This window comes from Hydra vulgaris, chromosome 11 (genome assembly GCF_038396675.1).
Source record: "Hydra vulgaris chromosome 11, alternate assembly HydraT2T_AEP".
Lineage (NCBI taxonomy): Eukaryota > Metazoa > Cnidaria > Hydrozoa > Anthoathecata > Hydridae > Hydra > Hydra vulgaris.
In genome coordinates, this window is record NC_088930.1 from 16,343,289 (window position 1) to 16,367,885 (window position 24,597).

At 25.9% G+C, this 24,597-nt stretch overlaps 1 protein-coding gene across 2 annotated transcripts in view; it reads right to left on the reverse strand.

The window, feature by feature from the left end:
- LOC100209023 (uncharacterized) overlaps nt 1–20,909 on the reverse strand; it is a 90,143-nt gene extending 69,234 nt beyond the window's left edge. Inside the window, exons 1-2 of one of the 2 annotated variants that reach the window (XM_065810268.1) lie at nt 20,719–20,909; nt 11,752–11,817 (exon numbers count right to left, since the gene is read on the reverse strand). In XM_065810268.1, the coding sequence (XP_065666340.1) occupies nt 11,752–11,793 (42 nt within the window). In that variant the 5' untranslated portion in view covers nt 11,794–11,817; nt 20,719–20,909. Of the gene's footprint in view, nt 1–11,751; nt 11,818–13,432; nt 13,537–20,718 lie in introns of those variants that run through there. The other variant, XM_065810267.1, reaches the window with a different exon arrangement.
- Nucleotides 20,910–24,597: the final 3,688 nt, after the last annotated feature.

Below are 24,597 nucleotides of genomic sequence, written 5' to 3' on the forward strand. Positions count from 1 at the left end.
TCAGAAGCCGGCAAAACCATACAAAAAAGTTTTTAAATTTTGAAATTTTGAAAAAGACAAATTTTGCTCAATATGTTAATAAGCCAGAAATTATATTTTATTAAAAAATAATTTTTCAATAAAACGCCATATTTGTTGTTTAAATATTTCCTTAAATACTTTTTATCAATAACAACAAAAAAGTGTGAAAATTTTATTTTTTTACATCTTTTGAAAACTTTGATTTCTTATTTTAAAGAAGTTTAAGTTTATTTTTTAACTTATAAATGACTTATATAGTATTATGTTAATATTTAAATCAGATTAAAAAAATATATTTTTTGCATTTTATATAAATATTTTCAACAATGCAAACATCAATAATTTTGAGTTATAAGTTTTTATTTTTTTCAAAAATATCATTTAAAACCATCGGATCAACCGCTTAAAATGATATATAATTGAATACCAATATGACATTGATCTTGTGGTATAAAAATTGGCTGCCTAAACGAATACACTTTTAAATTCAATTAACTACGACCACGTTTCTTGTTAATGCGTTTTTGATTGATAACAAAAAATTTAAAAAGATTTGAAATTTAAAAACTGCAGTTTGACTATATAATAATTTTTATTAAAGACATAAGTTTAAAATTAAATATTTTTGTGTTTTTTTTTAATTGCTTTCCAGTAACTTCCTCGTATTTGCTCAATGAACATTTAGATCACATTGAAACCATTATTCCTAATTTTTTATGCTACCGTTTTAAAGTAATAAAAACTCAGAGACTGTGATAAAATATGAATTATATACTTCTACGTAGTACAAGTTTGGGACATAATATTTATTATTTATTTTATAATTTCCGAAACAATAAAATTATATGTAATCGATAAAAAACACGATAACAACCAAAGAGAAATAAAGGAAAGGAACTGAGTTTCATAGTTACTGCTCGTAAAAAAATTACTTTATTAAAAATATTTTAAATTACTTTCTTTCAAATTAAAAGTATTTTATTGAACAGACAATCTCTTAAAAATGGATAGGAGATGTCTTATGAATTATATAATGGAAAATAATTTACTACAAAATGATGATTTACATGCAAAGATTTTGAGTTTTGTTTCCCAAAGCAATTTTAAAGAATCTAATGATAACTTGTCAATTATTTCGAAATTCATTTACCAAGCTAAAAACAAGTGGAAAAAATCGAATAGAACAAGTGCAAACTATATTTGACTGTAAAAAAAAAAAAATCGAAACAAAAACCTGTGGTATGTTTAATTTAACTATGTGTAAATTTATTATAATCTGTATAATTTATTTGTATTATTATTACGACGATTTAATAATTGATAAAATAATATTATACTTTAAGGTGGACGCCCTTCGATTTTGTTTGAAGATGCGTCTGTGAGAACTAAAGATCGCATAATTAAAGAGCTTTTGAGTAAATATAATTTAAACGAACTTTTATATGCAGCAAGTAAAAGTTTGAAAAGGGATAAAAGGTTTATAGAAACAAAAGTGGTTAAAAAAATATACAACAAAGAATTATCGACAGAATCACTTACTTCAGAACAATCACTAGCGCTAGTCTTAGATGCTAATTTATCCAAAGAAACTTATCAGCATTTAAGAAACAATGCTGTTCCATTCAGCTCTCTATACCCATCCTATCATATTGTAAAAGAGGCTAAAAATAAATGCTACCCTGAAAACATTCAGGTCAGTGACTACTCTGCAGAGGTTCCATTACAAGCTCTTCTTTTTCATACTGCATCAAGAATATGTTCAGCTTATAGTGTTGTGTTAAATTCACCTGAGCTTAAAGATTGTACTAAACTATTTATAAACTATTTATATATACAAAGCTGGTTTTGATGGTGCAACAGGACAATCTGTTTATAAACAACTGTCAGATGTTTCTAGTGAACTTCATACAGATGAATCACTTTTCATAACTTGCTTGGTTCCTCTAGAACTATATTGTTTCAAAGATGACAAAAAACAGGTTGTTTGGAGAAATCCGAAACCATCGTCAACTAATGCAGACCTCTGAGATTTAAATATAGAAAAGAATCAAATGAAGTAATTCTTGCAGAATATGAGTCAATTATGGCTTCTATTAAAGAGATAACATTATCTGTTGTACCTGTTTTATTGGAGGACGGTACAACAAAGGAAGTTGAAATACAACATATTGTAAATTTAACAATAATAGATGGAAAAATTCAAACTATTATTTCCACAGCAACCAACTCATACCAATGCTGTTCAGTGCGTGGTGCATCTCCAATCGAAATGAACAATTTATCTTTAGATGTTCAAAAAAAAACTTTAGAAGGCAATATAAAACATGGCGTTTCAACTTTGCATGCTTGGATAAGGTTTTTAGAATGTATGCTCCATATCTCTTATAAGATGCCAGTTATGAAGTGGCAGGCTAGAAATCAAGACGAAAAAAATATTGTTAAACTGAGAAAGCTTGAAGTCTGTGCTGAATTTCGAACAAGGATAGGTCTTGTCAGAGACCAACCGAGAATAGGTGGGGCAGGTACATCAAACGATGGCAACACAGCTAGGCAACTTTTTCAGCAATACGATGTCTCAGCTAGTATAATGAACATCGATGTAGATCTTATGAAAAGGCTTCATATTATTCTGGCCACAATATCAAGTGGTTATGAAATTAACTCATCCAAATTTAAAATATTCTGTTGGGAAACTGTTTCGCTCTATGTATTCATGTACCCTTGGTATCCTATGACCCAAACACTTCATAAGATTTTGTTTCATGGCTATGAAGTCATCGAACTATTTACTCTTCCATTAGGTATGTTTTCTGAAGAGGCTCAAGAGGCTACCAATAAGGTTTTTAAGATTTTTCGTGAAAATTTTACAAGAAAATGCGATCGGAAAAAAAACAATATAGACCTTTTTCATTGCCTTTTATGTGCATCTGATCCTTTAATTTGCACATTAAGAAAGAAAATACATAACAAAAAAAAAGTCTACCATCTGGTGTACTTGAACTATTGCAAGAGCCAACGATAGAATATGCGTAAAACATAAATTTAAATAATATCCTTGTTGTTAATTTTGTTGGGTAAAAATGGAATTTTTTATAAATGGAAAATAAAAGAGTTTTTTAATAATTTGCGTAATTATGTAATAAAATTTAAAGTTTTTAAAAAACAAATGTTATTTTTTCCACAAATTATGTTTTTCAATATAATAAACTGTTTCTAATTAAAAAAAATAAAAAAATTTTGGTTTTAGATGTTTTGGCTAGAAAATGTCACTTTTGACCCACTGTGCATTGTAACTATTATATTATTAACAAAATTAATTATTAACTATTATTGTTAACTAAATTAATTATCAACCATTATTATTAACTACTATAACCAACAATAACAACTATCAGAGTAGATTTACTAATATTTGAAACATTATTTGGAAATATATTAGGCCAGGTGAATAAAATTGAGCAATTGCTTTTACTCCGAGTTTTTGGAGTAATTGCTGCAATTATGTGGATACAAATTTTTAGCAATTGCTTTTTTTGCGCACAAAAGCTTTTACTCTGAGCAATTGCTCATATAAAAAAGGTGTGAATAAAAAAGCTTTAACTCATAAAACGGCAAGCAGTTGCTTCATATTTTATAAGTAACTATAACAGTTGCTTTATGTTTTATTATATTTTGATAATTGAACATTCATTTTATTATTTTAATACTTTATTTTACTATTTTTTGACTAAACATATATATATATATATATATATATATATATATATATATATATATATATATATATATATATATATATATATATATATATATGCACTGGAGTATATATTTCATCTTCGCATTTGTTATCATTATTTTCATTTTATTTATTATTATTTTTTGATTTACACTAAAAGCAGCCATTTTTAAATGAAAAAATAAAAACAACCTATTGGTAGTGGCATAAAACATTTACTCCTAAGTGGAAGCTTAGGAGTAAATGCTTACTTTAATTGAGAAACAAACAAGTACTGACATTTTTCTTATGGGGTCCATTTTTCCAAATATTTCCGGGATGAGCTTCCAACATGACGTCAACAAGTTCTCTCAGTATTTTTTTATCATCACAAAATTGTAAAATTGCCTATGAGTAAAAGCAAAACTTTATTCGCGCATTTTTTAGCAATTGCTTTTTTAATGAGGATTTGCTTTTTAGCTTTTACTTTTACTCGTAGCAAATGCTTGTGAGCAATTGCTTTTTTTTTTATTCATCCTATTATCACAATTTTTATTCAAAAATTTTTATAGATTTTGATTTTTTTTATCTTTTATGCTATTCAGCTCCTAATTCTGAGAAGGCCAATACAGTTGATAAGGCTACCTTATTGTGGTCACAACCCTCCTCAACTCATTAACTCCGAAATACAAACCTTTATGAACTAAGCCAATGCGCAGGAAAACAAGTTTAAAATAAACCAATACATATTGATTTAACGTGAAATTAATTCTATTTATTAGAGTTTTAAATTATGCTTAAAAATCTTTTTCAAAATAATTTGAAAATTTCTTTTTATAAATTATTAAATAACATTATATAAAACATATTTTAAATAAAATTAAGTAGAAAATTATATTAATTTTCAATATCATTAAACAAAAAACAAACAAAAAAATTAAACAGATATGAAATTAAAAAAACCCAAAAAAACCCACAGGGCCGGGTTTTTTAAAAAAACCTGGGTTTTTCCCAACCCTGATTGTTTATGCTCATTTAAAATTCAAATTTTTTTTTTAATTAATGCATTGTTTAAAATTATTGATATATTTTCATTTTGTTTCTAAAGTGCAAACGGTTATATTAATTTTTTATAAAAACATTGCAAAATCAACTTGCAATGTTGATTTTGCAATACCCATAAAAAAAAGCAAAAACTCATTGAAAACAATAAGAATTCCTGTTAGAAAGCAAAAACTAAAAACAAGACTGACATGCAATACTTAGGACTGATAGTGGTAATATATTTTGAAACTCCTCAATCAATATACATACTTAAGTTCCTGATAATTCCTAATTCAGTATGACAACATCATTGATGTCATATTGAAAATTGTGCGCATCTAAGTAGGCATTTATTGATATTTATGATTTAAACTTTAGAAGCAACTATGGGGATTTTTTGATAATATTCATGTTTTGTGTATTTTAATTGTAAAAAAATTTAGATACTAAAAGCAACCTACTAAAGTCTTTTAATTATGATATTCATTATATATAGAAACTATTCTTATCCTATAGGAAAATTACAATTTTAATTTTGATAATATAAATATATTTTTGTTATATTTGATGAAGGTAATCAGCGGCGCTTGAACTAGACTGAGCAATGAAAGTCCACAGAGAAATATGAAGTCTCTATCGAAAAAACTTTTTATATAAAGAAGGATAAGTAATAAAAACAAAGAAAAATAAACAGATGCTCAGAATAAACGCAGATTTAGTTTGTAGTGTCCTTTTTTACTCCATACTGCAGTAAAAAAGGACACTACAAACACCCAAAACCCTAACTTCACCCAAACTTGTAAAGCACAAATATTTTTGAAGAAATAATACAGATAGTGATATATATATATAGATATATATATATATATATATATATATATACATATATATATATACATATATATATATATATATATATATATATATATATATATATATATATATATATATATATATATATATATATATATATATATATATATATATATATCAGTGGTGTACACTAGGATTTTGGTCGGTCGTCCAGCGGGCAACTGAGAGTAATAATTTAGTTAATCTTGGTCGCCCGCCATTATTTTGAGTCGTCCGTTATCATTAAAAAAAAAAGGTTTTATTTATGTTCTAAATATGTCTCAAATGAGTTTTTTAAAGTGTGTGTTTTCACTATGAATAAAATTATATTTTCATATTTGATGAATATAACGTTATAAAAAAGATTATTTATCATTTTTTGATTTCAGCGGTTACGATACTTATTATAAAAAAACTATTGTTTATTTTACGACATTTATTATAAGAAAACTATTGTTGCATTTATAAAGTAGCATTTAAAATCATTGGTATTTTTATTTGCGCCACCTTTTATGTAATTAATCTTTAAACAAATGAGAATTGTGAAAAAACTATTGGCACATTTATATAGTTGCGTTTAAAATGTTTTGGTATTTTTATTTGCGTACGTTTTATGTAATTAACCTTTGATTGAATGAAAAATACGACTTTAAAGACTTTTTTTAAAAAAAAATTTTAAAAACATTTAAACTAGCATTTTAAACATCTTGGTAGTTTTATTGCGCTCTCACTCTTTTTTAAAGAGAGAAAAAAAAGTTTTTTTGTAATTAAACTATTAATGAACAATAATTGAAAGATAAAACAGCTTTCAAACAAAGTTTTTTTGAAGTTATTTTATTAAAATAAAAATGTATCATTATATTTAAATTATTTTTAATAATATAACAATCGAATGTTTACTAGTATGTTTTATGTATTATAGAGCTTATAATAAAACTTTATTTGTCTATTAAAATTTTATTATATTATTTAAAGAAGGTGTTTTCAACAAGCGTTTTAACAAAATTAAATAAAAAAAGTTTATTATTTAATTAAAAGTGTTTAATAAATAAACTTTTAACATAAGAAATTTTTATAATTTAATTTTGTAAAAATGTTTGCTAATTAACAGCAGTTATGACTTCAAAACTTTCATTCATTCTTTATAAAAAACGAAAACTGGCGTTATAATTTAAACAGTATGACGTAAGTTAATAGAAAAGAAGGAAAATAAACTTCATATATATATATATATATATATATATATATATATATATATATATATATATATATATATATATATATATATATATATATATATATATATATATATATATATATATATATATATATATATACATATATATATATATATATATATATATATATATATATAAGTGAGTTTAATTTTGCTGTGAGCATATATTCAGTAAGAGTGCTCGATGAATGATATCAGAGCTATATAATTGATTTTTTGACAAGATGATGACTTTTTACTACTAATAGTTTCATGCATTTAGCAATCCCCAGGTAAAAAATACATTGTTTTATTCGTTAAAAAATATACTCAATAAACATTGTGGCATTCAAAAACAATTATAAAACTATAACTATTTGCGAGCGTGGTTTGGTTTTCTTTAGGCTTAGGTTGTCAAGTAAAAACTTGTTTTCGTGACAACACTAAGATATAATTTCTGTTTTTTTTTATTTAATAATTTTTGCGTACCTTTGTATGATATTATGCAAAGTTTTTCATGAAGGCAAAGCAAGCATTTTTTTTTTGATGTCACATCATTTATTGATGTGACAATGGGTTGTTTTGATGGTGCAGAAGTTTGTGAACTGGTGAGCTTATATATATTAGACTCACTATCTAAAATAATAAATAAAGAAGACGTTGGACTATATCTTGACGATGGTCTGATGGTACTTCGTAAAAAAACTAGATCAAATATATAGAATACGAAAAAACATAATTAGAGTTATAAAAATGATTGGTTTCAAAATAGAAATCCAAACAATCCTACCCGCTGTCAACATCTTAGATGTATCCTTTAACTTAGAAAAAAGCTCGTGTCAACCTTTCAAAAAAACCAAATGAATAACTACATTACATCCACTCTGATTCCAACCACCCTCCGCAAATAATAAAGCAAATCCCCATCTCTATCAACAACAGATTATCACAAAACTCCTCAAATGAAAAAATATTTAATTTATCTGTACCAGAATACGAAGATGAATTAAGAAGAAATGACTTCACTAGTTTTAATTTAAAGTATAACCCCCTCCCCCAAAAAAAAAGACAAGAAAAAGAAATATAATATGGTTTAAACCCCCGTACAGTAAAAGCGTTTCTACTAATGTCGGACATATCTTCCTAAACGTAATCGACAAACACTTTCCAACATCCCACCCACTAAGTAAACTATTCAATCGAAACACCATCAAATTGAGTTACAGCTGCACCAAAAATATCGAAAGTATAATAAAATGCCACAACAAGAAAAATTAGTTCAAAAAGACCAAAAGAATACCCACCCTGCAATTGCATAAAGAAAGAAAACTGCCCTATAATATAGATCCTCTAATGTTATTTATAAATATATAGTATCTCCCCTAACACCCCAGAAAAAGTATATATTGGCCTAGCAGAAAGTGAATGGAAGAAAAGATGGGCTAACCACAAACAGTCATTCACAAATAAAAAGATGAAAAATTCAACCACCCTTTCAAAGTATATATGGCAGATAAAAGAAAACTTAAAAATAAAACTAAAATTAACTTGGTCAATAATTAAATAAGTCCCCGTCTACAGCAACGTAACAAAAAAATACTTGCTTTGCCTTCATGAAAAAATAATATCATACAAAGGCACGCAAAAATTATTAAATAAAAAAAACAGAAATTATATCTAAGTGCAGTCACGAAAACAAGTTCTTGATTGACAACCACAAGCCCAAAGATTAAAAAACCAAACCACGCTGGAATATAGTTATAGTTTTATAATTGTTTTTGAACGCCACGATGTTTACTGATATATATATATATATATATATATATATATATATATATATATATATATATATATATATATATATATATATATAGTCATCCTTGAAGACAAACACTCTTTGTTATTTTGAGTAACCTCTGGGGAACCTCAAGGTTCTATCCTTGGTCTTGTTTTATTTCTTATCTACATTAAAAATCTTCCTGACAACCTTACATATAAAGTATCTCTTTTGCTGATGACTTTGCTCAACTTTATACTCATGTCTTGATAAAAAGTCTTCTTTTTCAATTGCTTAGAACAGCCAACCAATCTTGAATCTGATCTCACTTCTATAATAGATTGGGGCTCATAGTGGCTTGTAAATTTTAACTCCAACAAAACTCAGTACTGTTTCCGACTGTAATATTTTTTTAAACATTGTTCTTGCATTTTAAAGCAATTTTCTTTTCAATTTAAAATAAAATTTTCTTTTTATTCAAAATGCTAATGTGTCATATTTTAAACGTTATAATCACATTTTAAATCACATGAATTTGTAGTTGAATCATTAATAACACTGAATCTCTTTTATATTTTATTAGTAAAAAAAAAAAATTATTTTAAATTTGTCAAACAAAATTAACATAATAGCAAACATTCTTAGGATGCACATAAAAAAATTATTAGAATGCATTTAATGATGCAAATGTAGATGTTCATTTTTTGTTCTTTTAATCAATCGATTCTTGTCAATCTTAACAATGGATCATGTAATGATGACACAGTGGATGACTCAAGTAAGAAATATACACTATTTCAGTTGCCCGCAGGGCAACCAGGAAAAAACCGGATGGTACACCCCTGATATATTTATATATATATATATACACACACATATAAATATATATACATTATATATATATATATATATATATATATATATATATATATATATATATATATATATATATATATATATATATATATATATATATATATATACATATATATACATATTTATAGGCCTTGGCTGCTGTAATTGATTGTACGAGCGGTGAAGCATTTATCTAAAATGGATTTAGCGGGTCACGCAGGCAATGAATATTTTTGTAGGCTTTTTGATATTTAGATAAAAAAAGCTTATGGATAAAATAAAATTGACTTTAATTTAATAATAGCTTTTTAAGTTTTACATTGTAATGTTTTGTATCATATCATAAATAGATAATTAAAAAAAAAACATTTGTCAGCAATGGTTGTTTATCTAATATTTATTTAAGCATTGTAACGTATTATAGAAAAATTGTTAAAAAATTTTTAAACTCTATTTTAATATATATTAAAATCGCTTTTTTAGCGTAAGTTTTTTTTATTTCTTTTTTATAGCATATTATGCAATGTTTATTAAAACGATATTTTATTTAAAATGTGCTAGATGTTTTTTAGCATTTTTGTTTATGTAAGCAAATTACAAATCTAAAAAACATTAAATTTTGCTGTTTAAAAAATTAATAATTGTATATTTGCATGAGTTTTGTTTCACCCATGTGAACTGACTAACACAGGTGTGTAGGCAGGCGCGGTCGATTGCATGTCATTCCTGCCAAGGCCTAGCATTTATAAAAATTAAAATATATATACATTAAATATGATTTAGTTGTTGCAATTATTAGATTTTTTGAAATCAAACAAAAAAAACTTTAAGTCACTTGAAAAAAAAAAAAGCAGTCATATAGCAAGGCCATTAATTTATTTATACATTACATATACTTTAACAATATAAGCATGCACATTTAATAGTCATAGCTATAAACATTTTAAATTTAATTAAAAAGTTTTTAAACACTCTACTCAGCCTATAAAAACGCATTGTAATGATTAACATTAACAACCTGTTGAATAATATAACAAGTTAATGAATAAGATAACAATTTGTTTCAAAAGTTGTAAACAATCAGTATTATTTCAAAGCAGAACTTTAACAATAAACATTTTTATAGATAGGCAATACAAAGATAAAAAATACCAACACATAAAGTAGTAAACAAATAAACTTTTGAGTGTTTGTTATAATAAGTTTGTTATAATAAGTTGCTAAAGTTTTCATAGGACTTTAGATTAGTTTTTTCTTTCATTTAAACTTTTTTGTTAAACGCTGGAACAGCTTAATTACATGAATTATAATTGTACCAATAATTTTTAGTTATCTCATACCAATGAACTGTTCAAATCTTTGCAAAGCAAATCAAAATTTTGCATTTTTTTATGGCAATTAATGCCAAACAAAGTATGTGCCATGCAAAATATGTATGGAACATACTTTTGAATTATACAAATTATATATGGCACATACTTGTGAATTATACAAAATGTATATGGCATATACAAGTGAATTATTCAAAATGTATATGGCTTATACTTGTGAATTTACTGAATTTTATGACATTACAAATACATAAAGCCATATGATTCAGTATGGCAATTTTGTGCCAAACTGAAATTCTTCAAATTTTGAAGGTATAAAAACCAGTGAATATGAAATATAGTAAATTGATAAATATGTATTATAACTAGCAGTATAGATCCATATTAAGTTAGCTATTGTGGTTTCAAAAGAAAAAATTAGTTGGTATTGACCAACCTCTATATGTTTTCTATATAATAGATTAACACTCGATTTAATTAATGTCAATTTTTTACATTTTTACACAAATAAAATAATAAAATTTTTATTAGTTATTTTAAAAAAAACTCTAAAATTTTAAAAATATCTATTTTATTACAAACTATTTTAATTTTTTTGACAAAATATGATAAAATTAAATCTCTTTTCTAGCTGATTTCAATAAAAATAATTATTTAGTGTCCAGTAAAACATAGTTTAATTTAATTTTTTTTTAAATACTAGGGACCATTAAATGCTCAGAAGTATAAAAATAATTCTTACCAGTAAATTTTTTCTATCTGGTGTCAATTTATTATAGAAAACACATATAGGGGCTGCAAAAAATCAATATACAAAACATTGTGGAATTCATCAAGCAGACCAGCTAGAACATTTTTAATTATCATGCTTGGTCAGTTAACAACCGTTAACAGGTTATTATATTGTAAGAAAAAAGGCAAAGAAAACAAAATAGCTTACCAGCCCCAAACCATCATTTGACACTCCATTGACAGTGTTCATTGAAAATGTAGTAATTAGTAGTAGCTAGTAACATAAACAAAAATGAATATATATAAATATATATGTGTCTGTGTGTGTATATGAATGTATACATACACACACACGCACAAACATAAGGTATGTATGTATGTATGTATGTATGTATGTATGTATGTATGTATGTATGTATGTATGTATGTATGTATGCATGTATGTATGTATGAAAGGATGCATGCTAGCGTGAATGTATACATATATAAAAAATACAGGCCCACATATAAACTGCATATACTTATTTTTTTATTATATGAATGCAGACAATACATATACTTTATAAATATAAGCATGCACATTAAATGGGAATAGCAATAATATTTATACATATTGTATGTTTGCTATAAGCAGTATTTTATACTTAGTTAAAAAGATTTTAAATAATAAATATTGAGTATAAAAACAAATAGAGTAAAAAATTCTTTATTTGAATGCTCTCATTCTAAATTAATAGACAAACAAAAGTAAACTTTTGCATTGAAATTTGAAACAGCAAATGGACTTATAGACTTGCATATAAATTATTAAGCAAAAACTTCACTATATTGCATTTTATAAAGCTATAGCCTGTAAATTTTAAAAGCTGGTTTAACTGTATAACTGTAACAATAAATTTCTTAACTTTATCAATGTACAGTAAAACAAGGTCTGACTGCATACAGGCAATAGTTAATAAGCTATAAATTTGCACACAAAAATCTCGATATTTGGAAAATTATATCTTATCAGCTAGCTGCGATCCGTTTAAGATTCGTCAAACTTTTTTCTTATTTATTTATGTCTGATTGTTCAATATTCAAATAGAGATTTGCTGTAGTTAAGAAGCAAAAAATACATTTTAAAATTGAGTTATTTACGAACTATTATATTGTATTAAAGATATAGGTATATTATTTATACTCAAGATAAACATAAGTAAATTTTTCGCTTTAATGTTATTAATAACTTGTTATATTTATGATATACTTTACGATTCAAAAATGCCGCTAATTAGAAAACAAATTAAAAAAACTAAATATAAGCATTTAAATTTAGACTTGACTCTTTTTAAAAAAGGAAAATAATCATAAATGCATTATTTTTAATAATTTCCACTACAACCAGTTAAACATTATTATTAAATAAACATGAAAGTTATATTCGGCCGAAAGTGCGCCGTGATTAAACTTCCATCTTGGATATCTGCCATTTTGAAACGATCTATTTTGAATTACGGCTTTTTTCCTGAACTTAAAGAGAAACTACATCGTCAAATGCGTGTTTTAGCGAATATTGGTACTATAAACTTGTTAATAAAAATTTCGAGATGATTTTAACAATTTAAATAAGCTGAAAAAAACTTCTGGAATAAGAACAACGTGTAAACTATATTTTTTTACTTTTTGTGAGATTAAACATTTGTCGCTTGTTATAATCATTAAGAATTTTACTTCATTATATATTAAATATTACGAATATAATTTTTAGTGCACGTAATACTTCGAATTAATTAGCACATTAACTGAACTTCTTAGCTACTGTCGTAAATTACGCATTAGTTAAATTAACACATTGCAAACGTATACAAGATATTTTTATATTTAGAATGCTAGAAGGACAAATTTACCATTTTCATTTGAATATTCTTATCTCCATGGTACGCACATCCCTTGCTACTAATGTTCATCTAGAAACAAGGTCTAATACAACTATTTAGACTGAATAAAACAAATAAATGATATCGTATCCATATAACCTTGAAAAAAAATGACTTCGTTATATAGTAGGGTTGCCATTCTCCTCATTTTTAAGTAAGATTACACAATGAAAATTTTGATTAGAATAGCGTTGCGCTCTTCTACGGAAAAAAGAGAAAAATGGCAATTCTATTATACAGTATCATTCAGACTACTAATTTTTTGTCAAATCTAGAAAATTTAACAGATCTAGCCTTGGAAACCCCAAAAAGGAATGCTACTAACAGATTTAATACCAAAATTTACAAATAAATGGCTTTGCTAATAACAACAAAATTCATTAAAACTTTAAAGTTGTTTATAAGGGATAGACGTAAATGCTTATAAGGTTGTTTATACGGGATAAACGATGAACTATTTAGTTTTTATAAAATTAAAATGGATTGGAGATTAGTAGTATAGAGTACTTCTTATAAAAAGATTTTTAAAGATAACTTGAGTAAAAAAAACTAACTAAAAAACTTTTAACTAAAAATTAACTAAAAAAGTTAGCGGTGAACAACTAAGATGTATTCATGCATGATTTTTACTCAAGTTTGATTTTATGATTAATTATGCTTCGATGATTTCAATATAATTACTAAAATGTTTTGCATTATCAAATATTGTGTGAATTGTTGCTGCGGAAATGAGGACAACTTTTTTCCTTAATAGTTTTATAATAATTAGGAAATTTTAATTGTTTCTAATTGAGTAATTTGAATTAGCACTAGAAAGAGAACATATTATTTTGGAAAAAAAAAAAAACTTTTTTTACAACAAACTATGTTTTAATGAAAAATAGCAAAAATAAAATTATAGAAGATATTATATCTTAAGAAATACACTTAAGAAATAAATAATATCTTAGCCCAGCAACGCCTCTCAATTTTACGCTAACTTTTCAGTTAGATACTTTTTGCTCCGATCATAAACAAAAAGGTGTGACAATCCAATAGTATATACTGAGCACATTTATTACTAGAAAACGTTTAAATTTAAAAAACAACATACATGAACATAAAAGAAAAAAGAAGTCACAGTGTAAAACATGTTTTAGTACATTGTATGGGCTCCTCGAACTTTTAGAATAGCTTCTATTCTTCGCGGCATTAACCTGAACTTTCTAAGCAGAACCCAACTCACCTGCAGGTGAGGTTGCGTTCTGCTTAGAAAGTTCTAACTTTGATTTAGCCCATCAGTTTTCGACGGGATTTTAATCGAGTAAATTGTCCCGCCACGGGGGAAAACATTAATTCCATTTGCTCTGAGCCATGTCTTGACAATTTATGCATAATGGCACGTTTGCCGGTGTAAATATCAAACTTTCTAATTCAAAACTAATTATACGCATTATTCTTCAGAATTTCCTAATAATTGGAATTGAGATTCTTACCTTGTTGTAAAAAATGAAAACCAGCACCATCGTTGGCATTGCTGGATGCTTAACAGAAGGTGTAACGAATTAAGAATTGGTGCCCTCTATTGACATGATGCGCTGAATGATGTTATGAACCTTAAGCATCTTTAAACTTAGAGCAATCATTCGTTCAGACTCAATGTTTTCCATTAAAAGTTGTGGTTGAACAGTTTTGGCAAGTGAACTCTATATAGTTTTAATGTATAATGTATCTTTAATATAAACGTCACTGATTCCCTGATTCCGTAACACTGTAGTTTATTACTCCTTATTAGTTAGTCATAACAATAAAATTAAATTATTTTCACGCACTCAGTAATTAATCAATTAGGGTAGAGCGGGGTATATAGGGACACTTAAGAAATAAATGCTAGTTGCGGATAAACTAAACATAGTTAACACTGTTTTTTACAAATTTATCAATTGTAAAGCTTTAAAAATGATGAAAAATGAAGGCAATCTATTGTCTAAATATGTTCAGACATTAAACTCTCAAAAAAATAACATACCCATAGAAACTACACCTACTTACACCACAAAAAAGAAATAACGGCTGAAAATTTTTTTTTTTTTGTCTTTTATTATAAAATACCTCCGCTCTACTCTAACCTATATATTATTAAATTGGTAACTAATACTAAATTTAAAATTAAACAAAAAGTTTTAGGGATCACATAAATCATACTAAAAATGTCCTGAAACTATTTGATGAGTTGGCTTATTAGTAATATGCTAATGTAGATCAAATTTAAATATGCCATATGTATCAGCATCTTTTCTAGTTCTAAGTCCCTTTTACTCACAGCTAAAACTGAATTTCATCCTATTTTGGATGATTGATCTTTTTTATATAATTTCTTACCTTCTTTGTTTACATTTAACACTATTAATAATGGAAGTTAAGTTATAAAAATAAGGATTTCTTTATATTTATTACTAAAATTGCTTTTCTAAATAAGAAAAATAATATTTTAGATTAAAAATAAAATCATCAAACTGTAAACAGCATCATGAAATAACAGTAATATATTCAATTATATAAATAACTTATTGTCTCGATACAAGTCATTTTACTGTTTTACTTTTTTAAAACCAGATTCTAGAAGAGGATAAAAAATACAGTCTGAAAAATATAAACCTTTTATAAATAAAGCAAATTCGCAATAGTTCAAGATAAATCTTTTGTCGTTGTATCGCTTAAGAAAATACGCAAAATTTGTTTTTCGCCAACTTACTGATGGATTTTGGTGCTTTGGATACATTTTGGTATTTCTTAAATTAAATCTTTTCTACAATAATGAAGCACAATAATTTATAATGTTTTATCAAAAAAAAAATTTGAAAAAAAATATTTTTAGCTGAGATATTAGGTTTCAAGCATAACTGTCCCGTTATGCCCTACTGTTCCGATATGCCCCGCTCTACCCTAGTTTCCAGACTTAAAAATAATTTAAAAAAATCAAAAACTTCACTTTACAACAGAAGTAAATAATTATTTATATATTTACAAATGTATAATAAATACTTGTATGATTTCGAATATAAGTAATCTTAATATATTTAACAAGAAAAAAAAAATATAATAAAATAAAGACAAAAGGTTAATGCGTGTTTTGTAAATTTACATTTTGAATTTTTAGTTTACTTTGTATTTTAGATTAGATTAGATTAAAATCTATTAGAATAGTGATACATGTTCTAAAGGAAACGCAGGTCCATAAAATATGAGGACTCTGATATATATATATATATATATATATATATATATATATATATATATATATATATATATATATATATATATATATATATATATATATATATATATATATATATATACATATTACAATTTATAAAAGACCATAGTTATAAAACAAAAACTAGTTAGCCGGAAAAGTATTTATTAAAGTCGATAAAATTAATTTTAATTTTGAAGCTCTTGATATTTTTGGCGTTAACGATGTCAGACGGCAAGTTATTCCAAATATTAACAATCCTGAGTGAGAAAGAGTATTTACAGACATCGAGTTTACATTTTAGTTTGCGTAATTTATATTTTTTATATATATTTTATATATATTTTAAAGGTTCTCGATGAAAAGACTTCTCGTAGTCTTCTTGGAGTTTCCTAACAACTACATAATTTTATTTTAATTTATATATTTTCAACAACAACCACAAGCAAGTCCCTAGTAGCTCAGTCGTGTGACGGACTTGCGCATATTATTTAAATGCATGGGTTCATAGCCAGCACTTTATATTATAAACCACGAATTTTTATATTATTTTGAGCCACTGTCAAGCTCATATACGCATAATAGCATTCATAACTATTTTTAGGTATTGTAAATATGTGTGGTGTGCATTTATATTAACTGGAGACAACTAAGCATTATTTTCTTGAAATGTATAATAATGTTTGTTGTAAAAAATATATATATTTTTTAAACAGTTATTATTACATTATTGGCCTCAAAATAAATAAAATTTATATTTGTAAATGTTTGCTAAAAACGGGCGCCGTGGATACCCTTGAATTTACTAGTATACGATATTTTCTTATATACTTTATAATATTATAGGTCGATAACTATGCAATGACCCACGCAACACGTATTTGTTTAGTGTGTTGCCAGTCCGCATATTTTGCATTTAAAAGAATAATTATAAGTAGTCGGATTATTAATGGCCATAACTCTCTCTCTCTCTCTCTCTCTCTCTCTCTCTCTCTCTCTCTCTCTCTCTCTCTCTCTCTCTCTCTCTCTCATATATATATATATATATATATATATATATATATATATATATATATATATATATATATATATATATATATATATATATATATATATATATATATATATATATATGTATATATATATATATATATATATATATATATATATATATATATATATGTATATATATATATATATATATATACATATATATATATATATATATATATATATATATATATATATATATATATATATATATATATATATATATATATATATATATATATATATATATATATATATATATATATATATATATGAAGAGCCTATTTTCGAAACGCGGTATAAGAAATTTTATTTTTATGTGCCCCTTCATATATTATTTCATTAAAAAAATTATTAACGCATAAAGCACTTTGTAAATATTTTTTAGTCTACTTATAATTAATTATTATTATTTCTTTTTTTTTTTACATGATTATTTGTTAATATTAGTTAGGTGTTATTTTTCAAGTTAAGTAAATTTTTGAATTTAAGTTGGCACAAAAAACAAAATTGTTCACACCGCGTTTTAAAAATAAGCTTATATATATACAATTCAGTCGGGTGACTTTTAGTTTTAGGGACCTTATTTTAAAAAACTAGTTGGGTACTTAATTTAAAGTAAAATCACAGAGCACCATGAAAAAGTATTTGCAACAGCAACCGCAATTGACAATATTTTTACTCAATACTTCCTAGAAACAACATCCTAAATCAAAATATTCAAGACAGATGTTATTGACCACATGGCAATATTCATAAAAGTAAAATATTTCAAAATTACGTCTGATAGTTAATCAAATGATTTTACTTTGAAAAAAAGTAATCTAAAAACAAGTATTACTAATGAACCAACGTAAAAATTAAAACAAGAAACGTAATTAAGTAAATTATTAATGTTAAATATTTGTTAGTAAATTTAAGTATTTAAGTAAATTATTAATATTAAAAGTTAATTAATATTAATATTAAAAGTAATTTAATTAATATTAAAAGTACTTAAGTAAATTATTAATATTAAACGTATTTAAGTAAATTATTATTGTATTTAAGTAAATTACAACAATACAACAACAAAACATAACCACGTGTAGATATAAAAAATAAGGCAAAAGCATTTGCTAAATCTTGAATGGATAAATTGCTATTAAAGCGCTTAAAAAAATAATAATAATAACTGTATAAAAAAATCATAAAATTTAAATTAACTGAAAATTAAATAAAGTACAAATAATATAAAAATTTCGTAATGTTAATTTAGTCAAATACGTCAAATAAATAGGTCAAAAAATTTAGTAATAAAAAAAACATGGTCCGTAAATAACGACGTAACTAAAAAAGTTTTTTGTTTTTTTTTCAACATCTTCACTTCCAACAAGGCTGCAAGCAACCACTATCAGAGTTGGAAGTTACTGGAAGAGAAAAAATGAAGTTTATAAAGCAAGATAACGATTAACAGACGACTTGAAAGAATGCAAATTGAATAAATCAGGAAAATAAGATGCAGGGAGCGAATTCCAAAGAACTGATGTTCGAGGAAAAAAATTAGACTTATAAGAATTTTTAAAGCACTTAGGAACAGTCACAGTAAAAGAATGAGACTTAACTAAGTAACGAGTAATACGAGAATGAATTTTAGCAGATGGCTCAAGAGACGGCGCTCGTTATAGTATTTACTGAAAAGGGAAAGAAAAGCAATATTACGACGATGTGAAAATGAATTGAGCTTGGTTGCAAGAGCAGCTCCAACTATATTTACAATTCGTTTTTGCATCTTGTCTAAAAGAGAAAGAGCATCGTTCGAAGATCCGCCCCAGATATGGCAACAGTATTCATACAGGACGGATTTGAGATTTATAGAGAACAAAAATAGAATCCATAGTAAAAAAGTGGCGAGCACTATGAAGATATAGCATCTGCTAAGTAACCTTAGCAGATACTAATTTTAAAATGAATTTTATATATGGTTTCCAAGAAAGATCGGAAGTAAGTGTTAAATCTAGAAGGGTAGATGACTCATTGAGTACATTATCATTTATAAATATAGGAAGATCTAGATTGATACAATGAATATTAGTTTTATCTGAGTTAAAGTTCAGCAGCCACTGAAAGCCCCATGCTTTAGCAGAAGTCAGATTCTTTTCAAACTCAAATGCCCCCTCCAAACAACTAGAGAGTGTTGACTTCTTTTCAAGACAAGAATAAATGGTAGTATAGACAAGTATAAATTTTGCCTCGTGCCTTTTTCATTATGGACTCAATGTTTAGCCAAAAATTTCAACCTCGTTAAACATACATAATCAGGTTGAAACCTTTGTGAACAAAGGTTAGTTTACAAAAAAATTTTTCAGTCTTAAAAACAACTTATGTGATTTGAAAAAACTTACGTGTTTAATCGTACGTGATTTGAAACAAAAGATTATGGGAGAACCAGACAAACTTAAAATTGTCAAATTTATTGTTGTATACACTGTGTCGTAGAATACAAAAAGTATTTGCAATAAATGCAATGATAATATACATTGTTTGTGCTCTTAAACACAGTACATAAAACTAATTTTTTTAAATGTAAAAAAAAATTTATACGTATTAAAACGCCAAAGTAATATTACAATTTAAGGCAACTTTTTTATTATCGGGTCCCAAAATATTTATTTTTTTGTGCCCAACGAGTTAAGCAAATTGCAAAAGCAAAGAACCTGATTAGTACAAAATAATACTTAACTATAAAAGAAAAAAAAAAAAAAAATTTAACATTAAAAGAAGTAATACTATTAAAAAATCAATACTGACAAAAAACAAAAAAAAGAAAAATAAAGAAACACAAATAGAAAATTTAATATTGTTACATGTATGCACAAATACAAATATATAGATACAAATAAATACAAACACACATGCATACACACATAGATATACATATGTATACAGAAATAGCAAATGAGAAAAAAAATCAATCACCTCCATAACTTACCAGTATGCTGTGTCCTACTATTGTTATTTTCTGACCTTTTTTTTTGCTTTTTGCTAGCTAACAGATACATTTTTATCGTGTTTAATAAAATAAATTATGAAAAATAAATTTATTGTAAAACAAGTAATCGATAAGCGCTTAAACAAGTTATTTCAAAACATAAACATAAGTTTAGAAAAAAATCTTGCATTGCAATAAATTTAGAGTAGAAAGTTAGGATATCAAAGAAGAAGACTGTATATTGCACAAACTAAATAATAATAAAACAAAATAAATAATTAAGCTAAAAGTAAAAAAAAAAGTTAAACACTAAAGTTAATATGATATCTAAAAACTAATATTTTGAACTTAAAAATCTGTGTTAAAATCTTTTTTTTTCTTGTAAAAGACTTTTTTCCTTTTTTACGACAAGAGCATACTTTGATTGACAATTTAACCAAATTATCATTATTCATTAATTTAACTTAAACTTACCCTGTTTCAGAAAGCAAAGTAAAAAGATAAAATCAATGCCTAGTAAATGTTCAAAATTTTCATGGTGAATAAAGTCATAGAAATTAAAAATATATTCTTAGAGACTTCTTGACAACAGTTTAACATTTTAAACTTTGATTAAAAATGGTATAAAAAAAATTAGAAGATAATAGAAGCATATTGGATTATTAACATAAGAATTTTCTTCTTTTATTTTTTATTAAAGAAAGTAATCTAAAAAAAAGTAATTTCAGATTACTTTCTTTAGTAAAAATCAATATAACAACTATCAATATCACTGCAAATTTTTTCAAAGTATTCTTATTTGAAATATATATAAACATACCTAAGTTTAAAAATTACAACCACAAACAAATATATCATTATCCAAAAGGAAATAACTTTTACTCAGAGATTTTAAAAGGTAGCTTACTTTTTTTTATCAAGTTCTTATAGGGCTTATAATGTAATAATATAATAATATATTTTTCTGTTGAGGATCAACGCCAAGTCAACCCTATGACAAACTTAGTAATAGGTTTTACAAGATTTTACAAAACAACTCAACTAAAACCAATAATTAGTTTGCAAAATATTACTTGTCTCTTTTTGCTTTAAGCAAATTAACGGATTGCGATTCAACAACTAAAGTATACAGTTTGTTTCATAATTTTAACACTGGATTTGTATAGAAATTTATAAAAATTTGACAACAATATTTCTAATGATCATACAACATTTCTATCATAGTCTTACAAAAGTGCACTTACAAACTCTCTTTAATACTTTCAAAACTATTTAATAAGTGCTTGACTGAATAGTGTTTTACATGCTGGTCTTTTCCATATACTTGCTTTATAAAAAATTTGGTAAAGTTTTTCAGATTAATAATTTTTTTTGAAATTATTAATCGCAGTATCAAAGTTGTCCTCAAAGATCTGTTTAGTAAATTATCGACATTAACGATCTTTCTGACAATTTTACATTTAAAGTAGCTCCATTTGCTTATGACACAAATATATACTCCTGTCTTTTTGATAAATTTTGATTGATTAAAACAGTCAGCCAACCTTGACAAAGTTCAAAAACATATTGTCAATGTAGTTGGATTAGTTCGTTCTGCCAAGTTTGACCCACTATCCAATCGTCCAATCGTTGTAACGTTGCATCTCTTTCTTTTTTGGTGGCGGACGCAGGATTTTTTGATATTGTGGTAATGACTCTTTCGTGCATTGTAAAAACTCCAAATTTAAGTAGGTTCATGATTATGTCATGTATAAGAATGTTTATGTTATATATCTTTATAAAAGATCTAGATAGAAAAGGCATAAATTTACTCTGCGACAATCTGACACTGGATAAAGTAAAAAAGTCAAAATATTTTAGCACCTTGAATGATGTCGTAATAAAAAATGGTTTACATGGTAAACCAGAATCCATATGGAATATGGATGAAACTAGTTTAACACTTGACGTAAAGCCAATAAAAGTGATTGCACCGAAAGCCACAAAAACTGGATAGACATAGTTCTCTCAACTTCATTGAGTTAGTTGATAATAGTATCTAGAACCACATACATTTGATTGGAATGCCTTCACACACATTAAACTGGTTTCAACCATGTAGTTGCAACTTATTCAAGCCACTGAAAGATTATTATTGCTCTACAGCTCAAGATCTGATGGATCAGTTTTTGACCAATTTGCAGGTATATTTGCTTCAGCATGGAAAAAAGCAATGACTCCAAAAAATATTTTATCCGGGTTCAGGTATGAAATTTATCCATTTGATTCTCAGGCGATTTCAAGCCTGACGATCAAATGGATAAATTTCATGCCTGCCAAACGATCTACATTCAGTTGAGGATATTTTAGCTAATTCAACAGTTGATTACATTTCATTAACTAATGGTACTGATGAGTCATTAGCATAAATGAGAATGATATCTGAAAATACGCGAGAAAGCAGTAGAAAGATCAAGCATTGGCAAGAGAAACATAAACTACTGAAGTCAATTGTTTAACGGTTAATAAACTTTATTAACTTGCATTTAAATAGTATTTATAATTGTTTTCTAAGAAATTCCAATCATCAATTTTTCAAGTAATTCGCTTTTCAGAAAATGATATCTAATTAAAAGGTGAAAGTTTCATTGCATTTGATAAAGACTTTACTGCTTCGCTGGATTCTGGAATGGTTGCTATTTTTCTAGAACAATTACAAAACAACATTGAAGAAGATGGCACAAATCCCTCTTTGCAACCTAGTAACAATTCTATTTTAGAAACAGAACTTGTTGTTACAGATAATCAGTCACCACTTATGGCCAAGGATTCCGTTGCAAAAAAAGGATGATGATTTTGATGAGAAAATTTTATAGCAACTTTAATGAGCTAAAAGAAAATGAGATCTAGGTACACTTATTATACCGAAATTGAATTCTGTTACAATTTTATGTTTTCCATTTGCAAATTCCTTCAACCCTAGTAAGTAAATCATTTTATGAAGTCAGCATTATTTTCATAACAACAACGCAACCTTAAATAAATAAAAGAATATCATTTTGAACTTATTTGAATATTTGTACATTTGTTGCGTACATGTTTTTATAAAAATGCTGTGCAGGTGATAGAGATAATGATGATGTCTTGGTATATTCCTGAAATCAACGCACGAGGTTGCAAAGGTTGCAAAACTGAAATATCAGCAGGGCAAACTCCAACAAGAAAGAAAGAAATGAGAATGAAAACAGCTGCGACTTATCAATGCTGATAAGCGACACTAGGAAAAAGAAAACTGTATTAGCTGAGAGAAGAAAACTAGATCGTGCCAAAAAAATTAAAACAACAACAAAAAAGAAGTCCATTTTAGTATCCTCTGCATCCCAACCATTGGTTGGTACCATAATTTCATTGAGGAAATTCAATAATGTTGACTTATCACATGTAGAAAATGCTTCATCAAGCATTATTGAACTAGAAATAGAAAAACCAGCTAATTATGAAAATAAGAAAAAATCAAAAATTGAAGAAGTAAATTATCAAAAGAAAAAAAAGGGAAAATTAACAAAAAAAATTGTAACTCCTTGTCGGTAGTGCCAGAAATGCTATAAATGGTACCACAATGCATGTCAGGGAACGGAAATCTAATTTTTTTGATTATATTACTTATGAGAACAATTCTCAATATTTGAAAGATCTTTTCATATCAATCGCTATTTATTTCTATTGTTGACGTATGTATTATCTTAATATAATATATCTCTAAATATATTACTAAATATTTTTTTTTAAATGACATTTTTATAGATTATGATTAATCAGATACTACAGAGTAACCTTTGCTGAATACTCTGTTGTATTATTTGTATGTATATATATATATATATATATATATATATATAT